This window comes from Leptopilina boulardi, unplaced genomic scaffold (genome assembly GCF_019393585.1).
Source record: "Leptopilina boulardi isolate dan_hultmark-lab unplaced genomic scaffold, ZJU_Lbou_2.1 LbouV2_295, whole genome shotgun sequence".
NCBI classification, from domain to species: domain Eukaryota; kingdom Metazoa; phylum Arthropoda; class Insecta; order Hymenoptera; family Figitidae; genus Leptopilina; species Leptopilina boulardi.
Genome location: NW_026137857.1, coordinates 164,541 through 177,262, shown reverse-complemented (window position 1 = coordinate 177,262; position 12,722 = coordinate 164,541). Strand labels below are relative to the sequence as shown.

At 26.3% G+C, this 12,722-nt stretch overlaps 1 protein-coding gene across 1 annotated transcript; it reads left to right on the top strand.

Annotated features, from left to right (window-relative positions):
* The first annotated feature begins 6,131 nt into the window (after positions 1-6,131).
* On the top strand, positions 6,132-12,430 carry LOC127282305 (uncharacterized). The gene is made up of 11 exons (XM_051306472.1): positions 6,132-6,435; positions 7,424-7,526; positions 7,599-7,666; positions 7,856-7,978; positions 8,626-8,658; positions 10,911-10,994; positions 11,141-11,224; positions 11,627-11,674; positions 11,740-11,838; positions 11,982-12,059; positions 12,171-12,430. Exons 1-11 carry the CDS (start codon positions 6,132-6,134, stop codon positions 12,428-12,430), a joined length of 1,284 nt encoding a protein of 427 aa, XP_051162429.1.
* The last annotated feature ends 292 nt before the right edge of the window (positions 12,431-12,722 follow it).

Genomic DNA, 12,722 nt, shown 5'->3' with positions numbered 1-12,722 from the left:
CCAACCATAACCAATAATTTTAAGTCGTTTAAATTATATTTCGAGAAGTTTAGCCAACTGTCCGGCAAACCATTATCTATGATTTGAACGACGGTTGACGAAACTTTACATACCATGGTTTGATTAAAATGTCGGGCCAACCATGGGCACTTGCAATTGTCAAACTTAGGAAAACTTCAAACTCTGGAGGCCAACCTAAATTCGCATCTGGGTATAGAATCCAGCCCTTTAATTGTTTAATTTTATTTTTATAATGAAAATTTAAAAAATATTGCTGCAATTGTACTTATATATTTTATTGACCTATCAAAGAATTGAAACATTTAAAATTTTTTTTAGCAGTCTGACAGAGTTTTTTGAAACTTGTGTAAGTGCGTAAAGTGAATTTCCACCTTCCAAATCAACTAATTACAATTTATATTTTTAAATCTGTTCCTTTGAAAACGCATCAAGAGAATTTTTCAAACTGTAAAATTTAAACAAAGAAGGAGATGAATCTTTCGTAAAATACATACTTATTTTATTATTAATTTAAAATTTTTGAATAACTTCTTTATTGATTGTTAATTTTCTATTTTGAAAAAAAAAGTTTTTGAAGACATTTTTCCAGTATAATTTTCTATTCTGTTATGTGGTATGAAAACTTTATACTTTATAGAATAATAGTGATAATAAAAATAATTTTAATTAGAAATTTTTAATTAATTTCAAACTTAATGTTACTTTAATTTATGTTAATATTAATTATAGTAAATTAATTATTAATTTATACCATAGGAATTAAGCTTTAATGATTTAGTTTGAATTTTCAGAAAATAATTGATATATAACACACACTTCAAAATGTGAGACTTTCATTTTTTTGCTGTATATGTTTATGTATAAATGATAGGTTACTTGTCTTTTGGTAATGTGATAGTTCATCAATATTAAAATGTCTGAAGTGGAAGGAAAAATAAAAAATTCTACATTGATTATAGAAAATAATTTTAAATATTACTTGTCGTCAACTAATAAATTGACGGCATATTGTGCTCTTCGATCGAAAAAATGCCGTGCAAAATTAAATTTTATAGATGGGAAATGGAGATCTGATCAAAACGCGCATAATCACGAAGCTTCAGAAACTAATTTTATTGAAAAAAAGAGAGCAGAGGATGAGATTGTGGAGTTGTGTAGAACATCCATGGAGAGTCATAGAAAAATATTTGACCAAGTTTGTGAGCGGTATGATCTTTTTTATTATCTTATTATTCCATTATTTTTTAACATAATTTTTTTTTATTTTTAATATTAATCAATATTTATAAATATTTATATTTTTTCATAATTCAAAAAATTTATTTATCATTGAATTCTGAGACAATCTTATTGTTTTTAAACGTCGTTTCAAGGTGTTCTTCTGTCAATTTATAAAATAAAGTTAACTTATTACTATTACTACAATTTTTTTAAAAATTAAAAAAAACCATTAGGTGGAAAAGATTACTAAATTAATTAATATATTTTTATTTATCAATAATTTAATATTTGTACCATGAAAGTTAGAAACAGTGAAATTAGTCAGGGAAATCAGAGAAAATTCAAAGACTTTTATCAAAATTACGTAAAACATTTCATATTTCTGAAAATGGAAACAAAATTCTTATTTTTGGCTTATAGCGAACTTTATAAATCTTGAAAAAAATAATGTTTGAGAATTTGAATTTACGTATGTTTTTTAATTCTGAAAAAAAATATTTTTGAAAAATTGCAATTCAAATTTTTCTGAAGGTGGTTGAATTTTTGAAAATATTAATTTGAAAAATATTTAACAATTAAAATTTCGTAAAATTGCATTAAAAATAATAATGAATGGTTTTAAAGAATTTTATGACAATTTTTGAAAAATTTTAATTTAAATATTGATACATAAGTTAATTTTGAGAAGAGCAACTTTAGGTTAAACTTCCTCATTAACGAAATATAAATTGCATATAAAAATAATTAAATTTTCGAAGAATTACCATAAAAACTTTTGACATTTTTTAAATTTGAAAAATTTAAATTTATTAAATTAGTAATACAAATTCATACAATAAATTTTTTTTCACAATCAACCATTTTTATCACATCATTAATTTTTCAAAATCATTTAAAAAATAATAAAACCGGCTTGAATGAAGTGACTATCAACTCATTTCAAGTGATTAAGAACTATGTTCAGTTTTCTTTTTCCCAATGTTTATTATTTTCAATTATGACGTTTACCATCTCCTCCTTATTTCTTGATATTAATGAAAAGTTCATGTGACTTGAAAAACATATAAAAAACAATTTTTCGTTCGATACTAAGAAAAAAATATTGTTTCCAAACTTCAATCGGCTTTCAGGGCGATTTCTTCTTAAATTACAAAAGCAGGTTAATTTATTATTATCATTATTATTATTCTTGTTACCACATTATTCAAAAAAAATATTTTCACGGATTGGTTTACAATTTTGTATGCTTATTGCAGTCATAAATATATTAAATTAGATAAGGATTTCTGAAAATACGTCAATTTTATAAATTTTTTTTTTAAAAAACATTTTTTGAAAAAAAATTTCATGAAGCTGTTATTTTAATTATGTTTCTTTAAATATTTCAACCTTCGGTTGCATACAGATATAAGGTAATATATTTTAAATTATTCAATTTAGGGAAAAAGTAACATTGTCTTTTAACGGTTTGAGACCAAGAATGTTAAAGGCAAAAATGGAGAAATATGAACAAGTTAAGACAAGCACGCAATTTTTCAAATTACTGAAGAAAGGACAAAACCATTATAAATCAGTGGCACCAGGGGTGGAAATTCTTAAAATTAATCCGATTAAAAATGATATCAACATTTTATACATCGATGATTCCTTTCAGGTTATTTTAACATTTGATTATTTATAAAGAGATATTGGCTTTATTACAGGATATTAAATTTATTTTACATTTCAAATTTTATTATTATGCTTAGGTTAAATTTACAAAAATGGTGTAGTATTACACTCAAAGAAAAATATATATTTATCTAATAACCTAAAAAGTATTTATTCCTTTGAAATAAATTATATTTACTTAAGATAAAATACATTCGTAGTAAATTACATTTTTTATTTGGCATAAATAAAAAATTATTATGATGAGTCAAATCTTTATGTTCCTAAAGTATCATATTAATAGTTAAGAATTTCTAAAATTATTTAATATATATTTTGCAGTTGAGTTTTGAGAAGATTGAAGCAAGTTTTATTAATTTTATTGTTGAAGATGGAGGAAAGGTATGCATTTTTAACGTTTAACCAGTTACAATATTTACATTATTGATACTACATTTTTTTTGAAAATAATGTACACGGAAAAAATATGCGTGTGAAACATATTACATATTCAATACATTATTAATTTAATATATTACTTTTTTAATGAAAATGTATTTTTTATTTTTAAGGCATTTATAACATTTTGTGCAGTTATAACCGTCTCAGTAACTATGGCTGTCAGAAATCAAATATTAAATGAAATCGTATCAGTCCCATCACGGTGGGCTTGGATTAAGTTCAACCCAAAAGTCTTTGCACATCACCGTTTTCTTTTGGAATTACTTCGGGGATGTCTTCTGATTATTTTAAGACAAAAATGAAAATAATCGGTGGAGGGAAACTGAAATTATCTTGATTTTTCATTTTTTTTTATAGGTTATTCTATGTAATTTCTTTAAAAAAAGGTTTCCTTCAATTTTTTTTCTACAAAAGTTGTATTTCGGATTCAGTAAAGAATCTCTATGATAGTTAATGAATTTAAAAAATTTGAACTATTAAATTTGTTAATAAATAATGGAAGAACATGGTTTTTCATTCGTTTTTTGAAATTAACTCGTCTTGTAATTAATTTACACCAAAATTTTTCAAAGATAATTTGAAGTACATAAGATTATCTGTAAAACTGAAAAAAGAAGACTGTTCTACCTATTACCGTTCCTTAGATATGACACGTTGAAGTTGCTATTCAATGAAAAATTTAAACTTGGGAGCTCATTATTCGATGAATTCTTTTATTTAATATCCTAATATAACAATTATAATAAAACATAATTAAGAGGACTCTTTTTCGAATAATTTGCGATAGATAAAATTAATTTATCTTCAGTAGTATAAATTATTATTATTATTATTATTCATCGAATAATGAGCTCCCAAGTTTAAATTTTTCATTGAATAGCAACTTCAACGTGTCATATCTAAGGAACGGTAATAGGTAGAACAGTCTTCTTTTTTCAGTTTTACAGATAATCTTATGTACTTCAAATTATCTTTGAAAAATTTTGGTGTAAATTAATTACAAGACGAGTTAATTTCAAAAAACGAATGAAAAACCATGTTCTTCCATTATTTATTAACAAATTTAATAGTTCAAATTTTTTAAATTCATTAACTATCATAGAGATTCTTTACTGAATCCGAAATACAACTTTTGTAGAAAAAAAATTGAAGGAAACCTTTTTTTAAAGAAATTACATAGAATAACCTATAAAAAAAAATGAAAAATCAAGATAATTTCAGTTTCCCTCCACCGATTATTTTCATTTTTGTCTTAAAATAATCAGAAGACATCCCCGAAGTAATTCCAAAAGAAAACGGTGATGTGCAAAGACTTTTGGGTTGAACTTAATCCAAGCCCACCGTGCCATGCATAAGAAATGTAAAATTAATTATTGGATCTTTTGATTCTGATTTAAAAATCAGTTGCCAACAAGTTTTTCGAAATGCAGAATACGAATGCAGCTGGTATCACTTTCGACAGGTACCCAATAAAAAATTTACTTTTGGCGCAGTACTGGCACCCAGTATTGGCGCCAGAGTTGGCGTAACTTTGGGATGATAATATTTTACCAGAGTTGGCACTAGTACTCGTAACCACTACTGGTTCAGTATTAAATTTTTGTATTATTGTATTAAAATCAGTACTGTTATATTACTGACAAGTAATACTGGGCCAGTACTGGCAGTTTTTTAATTTATTGTATACGAAAAGAAAGTTTTAACTGTAACAGAGATAAGTTTCACTGCAATAGTGAAATCTCTGCTCCGGATAATACTTTTTTAGTATACTTAGGAAAAAGTGTCATAAATTTTTAGTAACCCAACACAAATTAAATATTAATTAAATTAATCAACTAACTAATTAATATTTTATTATAAAAAATCGAAAATACCAAGAATTTTATAAATAAATATACAATAATAAAAAATAATCAATAAAATATAATAAATAAATTAATTAACATTAAATTCAATTCAATTTACATAAAACAAAACATACATATTTTTTTTTATTTTTTTAAGAAAAAAAAGTATACGTAATTTTTTGTAGGTTTATAAATTTTAGTTTTTTTCTAAAGTATAATATCTATTTTTAATCACATATATTTGCATCAAAATGAATTTTTGAAAAACTTTTTTAAGAAAATAAAAGTTGTTTTTTTTATTTTTAACAAGTGTTGCCAAGAAAATTTTTAAAAATTTTTATTTTAAAAAATATTAATTTTTATGAACAAATTTATTTATTTTTAGTTTGATCGTTTAAAATTTTTTTTTGGTTTATTGCATATCTGAAAACAATAAGACAATCTTACAAAATGTTTTGGAATTGGTCTCAGGAAACTTTTTGTTTAAATAATTTTACCCACAGAAAAACAAAATGAAATATACATTTTAATTTTGAAAAATAAAATCAAGGTGAACAAATTTTTATAAACAAAATATTTAAACAAAAAGATTTATCAGGTTCACTCTACAACTTTATGTAAACTAGTATTAATCAAAAAGAAAATCTATTTGAGCCAGTACTGGCTCAATATCGGCTCAGTACTAGTTTGCCAGTACTAGGAGGTTTGTACTGCAACAGTACTGCTACAATTAAAATATCAGTACTGGTTCAGTACAGACTGCTTAGCATCGGCAGCCAATACTGAACCAGTTCTCCACCAGTAGTGAACTCTGGTATAATTCTGAAATTTTTGGTTGGGTATATGCCGTTTTAATGAGTCTACAATTTGATTATTTGTAAACATTATAAAATAATTCTAATTTAACAGAAACAATATTTTATTTAGGTCATGAAAGAGATTTGGCTCAGAAATAATTTATCAAAAGATACGACAGAAATTTTATGTGCCGCGTATGTTATTTCCTTAGTGCCTGTTCAATTTATTTTGGATGCTCATTCAGAGTTTGCACTCCTTGCTGCAAAAAATGAGGAATGTAAAAATTTTGCTCACGAGGTGATGCAAATAATTTCAAAAATGGGATCAAAAATTAGCATCGTTGATAAAACTTTACCAACTTATAACAATGTCTTTCAAATTTCGGAAAAACAATTTGATTTAGTCAAAAAGAGCAAATCACCTGGACAATTAGTTGGTATTTATAAATAATTAGAATATTTATCAAAATCTTATATATATATTTAATGTAAATTTAATTCCCTTTGATTTCATTTTATTTCAAAATAAATTCCACTTCCCAATCAAAAATTTATAACCGTATAAGTGCTGCGCCTGTACTGGCAGAGTACTGGTCGCCAATATAGAACCAATACTTGGATATATTTGGAATAATAACGGTCGCCGTTACTAGTTGTTAGTAATGGCATCAGTCGGGTACTTTGCATTTTTTTAAAAAACCTGGTTTAAATTGATCAAAAATTTTTTTCATGCAATCGACCTTATTTTCTCATTCTTTAATGTTCAAGGAAGAATTTTCAACGAGATTTGAACTAATTTATTTGATAGATTCTTTGTAAACCGATAATTCCAAAGAGGTACCCGGTTTCGCCCCACTCTCCCCTACTTCCATTAAATGGTAATTGTTCGAATTGCCGTAATTATTGCTTAAAGTACAGTTTATTTGTTTCAAATATATTTTTTTCAGTGTAAGCAAAATAGTTTAAAAACTTAATAAATTATGTATTTTTTTTATAAAAGAGTTTTTATAATATTGGTTTGCCATTACAGTATTTACAATACCGGCACAGTATTGACTTGCAGTATTGGCACAGTATAAAATTTAATCCATGTCATTATTGAAATGATACTGTCAATATCGGCATTTGACATAAATTTTTGCTTGGGTTTAAATACATTTTAGTTCATTTTGAATTATTATTGTAAATGAATTTAAAGCAAAATCAAAGAATGTTTGAAATGACAGGATTGCTATCTTGGCCCAATATTAGCGCAGTAATGTCTGCCAAAAAAATGCAAAAGTAATTGATCCAGCACTAACGTACATGTACCTCGTTCCAATATAGTGCCAATATTGGCATTGATTCTCAGTTATTCGAATTTTACAACAATTAAAACAAACTTTTTCATTGTAGAACTTGATATTATGTTCATAATGATTACAGAAAATCTTGATGATTTACTAACAGAGCGACAAAAAACTAAGACCAAATCTGAATTTTGCAAAATTATGGAAGATACGATTCATAAATTGCAAGATGTCCCTAGGTAGGAATATGTTTACAAATATAATCAATTTCTATATGAAAGTTAGTTTCAATAACGTAGTTAATAATTTAGGTTGACAGCCAAAGCAGCATTTAAAATAATGCATGATAAAGTAAACAAAATTTTCAAACCCACAAAACGTAAGTTTTTTTCAATTTATCTTAAAAACTATTCCAATAACTGAAAATAAGTAACATAATTGAGTCAACGGAAAGCATAACCGACGCTGCGTTCCCCCTGAGTCCGAACGCAGCGTCGGTTATGCTTTCCGTGCACTCAATTATAGTTTTTTCACTTTGAAATTAAATAACATTGCTCAAAATTTCTAGTTCCACCGTTGGCAAGACTTAGAAGAATAAATGTAGATTCTCCCGCTGAAATTGAAGAGAGTAACGTCGAAGCAACACCAGAGACGCAAACAAAAGAAATGGAAGACGCAGAAGAGGCGGAAGGTATTACATTCCTACATATCTTGAACACAGTAGGGAAGAATGAATCTTTTAAATCAAAATCACTTTACAGGTCTTACACGATTTAAAAAAAATTAAGTAATTAAATTCCTTATCACTTCTTACACCTACATTTAAAATTTTTTTTTACTTACATTTATTTTTTTGTAACAAAGTAAGATGAAGTCAATATTTTCATAAAATACAATAAATGCATCAATAATTAACGTAATACTTGTTATATTTTAAGTACATATTTTAAAATATAGAGTGGAAGTATATATATTTCAATAAACTAAAACAAAACATATTCATATAAATTAAAATTATAACCCATTTTTTCCACAATTACTTTTAACAATTTATTTTTAATTATTAAATAACGTTTTGGCAGCTCTCGCAACCCTTATCAAATTAATATAACATTATTAATTATAATTTTAAACCAAAAAAATCAGCTAATAAAAAATTATTATTTGTGATATAAAATTAAAAATAAATTGTAAAAATAAAATTGATTAAAAATACATTAGAATTTGAACCCAACAAATTCAGATCAATAGATTAATTAATTAATTAATTTTAATTGTAATTAATTTTACTTGTAGGTATATAAAAATATTAACGTTAATTTTTACTTTTTATTTCAGGTGTCATTGTAGCGGAAATTACTATCCCCTCTGGTAAAATTTAACTCTTACAAATATGACATAATGATCTGGACAGTAAAATATGACCTATCATTGATTGATTTTCATTTTTGTACGATTAAATTTTGAAAATGCAGAAGCATGAATTTAATATTTTCCGAACGTATTTTTTGATCAGTATCGCACTCAAAAATCATTAAGGATTCCTCATAAGTGTCGTAAAAAGTACTATATAAAGTATCCTATACATGATTCTATAATAAAACTTATGGGCACCTTCTATAGGAGAAATAAAATAAGCTGGCTTAAAGGTCACCAATATGATGAATATTATGCAAGATCTTTGCGGGATCCAACATGAAAACTTATATGGGTTATTTATTTTGACAATTCATTATAGGATTCTATACATTATGATCTTATGTAGGATAATTCTTAACCTTCGCTTGACAAGATGCCCACCCAGGGTGGGCCAGACAAATTGAAATTGCCATATCTTCTAAAGTTTTGCCTTAATTGAATCGCGATTTTAAGTCACTGAACAAAATCTTAAGAACTTTCAAAAAATGTAAAAACAAATTTTAAAAAAAAATTTCTTCTTGATTATTTATAACTTTTATCAATGTATGTACGGAGATAACCGGGATGATTCAGATATTTTTTTAATTCTATTTTACAAAAAGACTTCAAATCATGCAGACTTTTCACTGTGAGTGTTTTATGATGTCAAATAATAGATATAAAAAATATTATATTGCATTTTTCATTTGTTTAAACAATTTATTGTTATTATTTATTAACTTTCTTTGTTCTGCACCTAGAAAGATGCAGTTTTTTTCTAATTTTGCAATTTATCAAGCGGAATATAATAAAAGATAGATTTGATGTAAAATTATTAATTCAACAATTGTTTAAACAATTATTGTTATTATTTACTAACTTTCTTTGTTCTGCACCTAGAAAGATGCAGTTTTTTTCTAATTTTGCAATTTATCAAGCCGAATAAATAAAAGATAGATTTGAAGTAAAATTATTAATTCAACAATTGTTTAAACAAATAAATATTGTTAATTACTTACTTTTTTCTGCGGACCTAGAAAGATGTAGTTTTTTTCAAATTTTGCAACTCATCAAGCCGAATATAATAAAAGATAGATTTGATGTAAAATTGTAAATTCAACAATTGTTTAAACAAACGTTTGAATACTAAATTCATATAAAATCTTCATGTTTATTATGTTGAGCTTGTTAAGTTGCAAAATTAGAAAAAAATTGCAATTTTCTAGGAATATTATGAAGAATGTTGATAAATAGCAACAATTATTTGTTTAAACAATTTATAATAATAGTTGTTGCAAATTGAATTATATATTTTATTTTATTTATAACCTTTGAATTAATAACTACGAAGAAAAGGTAACAAATTTATAAAATTCTTCTACTGTCGTATGTATATTTGAAAAAGTTATAAATTATTAATAATAAATTGTTTAAACATATAAAAAATCAACAAAACATTAATAAAATATATTATTTGGTAACATATAACAATTTTGGAAAAAAACTGAATGATTCTAAGTTTTTATTGCAATATACAAAGAAGAAAACATTTGGCCCACCCTGGGTGGGATCTTGTCAACCGTGTATATAAAAAGTATCCTGTCTGGCGAAGGTTAAAAATAATTTTTGTTAATTACTGTTAATTAATTAATTAAAATATAAGAGTACTAACTCAAACAATTTACTTTATTATTATAAACAATAATAAGTAATAATTATTAATAACAATCTTTCCCATATAGGATCATATGTAGGATTCTATATAGAATTCTATATATTATACATAAATCCTATGTAGAATTCTATAAACGATCCCATACAAAATCTTACAATCCTATGTATTTAATCTTGACGGCAGCTTATTCCATTTTTCAAAAGACACCTGGAATTTTGTAAAGGATCCTGTTTATAGTACCTTCACAGAAAAAAACTGAACTCAAAATGAATAGCATACAACTCAAAATTATTTGCGTACGCTACTCATTTTGAATAATCCTTTTTGCTGCACGTGAAAATGAGTAACTTAAAATTCGTTACTGAAGGGTTTTCGGAATCGTAATCAACGACCTTGAAAGTATAAAAAATGAGTTTCAGGCCGTATATACTGCTATTTTTTAGAAATATTATTTTTGGATGATAAGTCCTTTTTTACTGACCAAGACCAATCACATTACATTTACGTATGTCGTGTATAAAAATTTATTTTTAATTTCGTAATATTTCAGATATAATATCTGATCCAACCGACGTTTTTCTACCAATAGATGCGTTACACCTGAGCCAAATTTCTGTAGACAGTTACATTGATAGTGAGTAATAACAGATCTATTGAATGTAGTTTTCTAAAAAACTTATTTTCGGCTGATAAACCCCTTTTAAATTAACAATGACATATACATTTACTTACATCGAGCATAAAAATTCTTTAGAAATTTATCTTTTCATAATATTTCAGCTATAACAACTGATCCAGAGAACGGCTTTCTATCAGAAGATGCGATAAACGTCAACCAAATTACATTTAATAATGAGATTCGCAGTGAGTAATAAAAAATCAATTATTACTATTATTATATTATAATGCATATTTAATAGTGAATCTCCAGAATCTGTAGTTGTAAACAATGGCCGGTTAATATCAACCCTCACAGCACCGGATATTTAAGGATATCCCTAGAACATCCTGGGGATATCCATTGCCTTGCGGCGGTTTGGATATCCCTGGGATATGCCAGGGATGTCCCAGGATATCCTCAGGATGTCCGAGGGATATCCAAACCGCCACAAGCAAATGGATATCCCCAGGATGTCCCAGGGATATCCTTAAATATCCGGTGCTGTGGGGGAACATTGTCCGAATTGACTGACTTGACATTGTCTACATTACCTGGTTCCGGAGATTCACCGTAAACCGTTCACTTATTTCCAATTCTAACTTTAGGAATTATCAACTTTGATAATCTGGAAATGATAATTGATGAAAATACAGGTACATTATAAATATACATTTTTTATTCTAAATTTCAATTTTTAAATTCTCATTGTAAATTTCAGAGAAGGAAACAGATGAAAATGAAGAAAACTCCAATGGAAGCGAGATTAATCAGCAATTGACAAGTCAACAGGAGCTTATAGCTGCAGAAAACTCGGAAAGTAATAATTTTTTTTAAAATCGATCATTTATTTTTGCAAGTGTATACACTTATTTTCATTTCTAAATTTAGGATTAATCAACTTTGACAATCCGCGATCTCCCCTATATCTTCAATAACTGAAACTACGAATAAAAATTTCAGATAAACAAAAAGAGGCAGATGAAGAAAACTACCAGAAGTCCAATCAGCAAAAGTCTACTGATGTAATGAACTCGAAATGTAAGATTTTTTAATAATTAAGCGCTTACACATTCAAGTGTATATTTTCTTCTAGATTTACAGCTAAAACCGTTTTAGTCTATAAATCCCTACAAATAATTTATTTTTCAGATAAAAACCACAAACATAACAGGAAACCAACATGGAGGTCAACATCCTATAAGTTAAAAAACTTTTATAAAGTTCAGATTCCTCAATGGCAACTAAACCCTAACCAACCCCGATGGCAACCAAGCCCTAACCATCCCCGATGGCAACCATACACTCAACATCCCAGATGGCAACCATATCCTCAACAACTCAGATGGCAACCCTATCCTCACCATTCCCAAGGAAATCTGCACACTCATTATCGTCGAGCAAGAAAATGAAAAGCATAATAAAAAAAAAATTGTTATTATTAACATAATTAATATTTTGATATTTTAAATTGTCATTTAACAAAATTACATTCTTAACATAGAATAATAATAAATTATCATTTTAAAAAATTCTTTATTAAAAATTTAACGTTATTATAAAAAACGTTTCTAATTCCATGAATTAATTAAACACTACAGTCCACATTTAAAGCCATCCTACCGAAACGCGTGCAATTATTATTAAACAATACTTTCCACCACTGAAATACCACTAACCCAACCAGTGCTATTATTAAAAAAA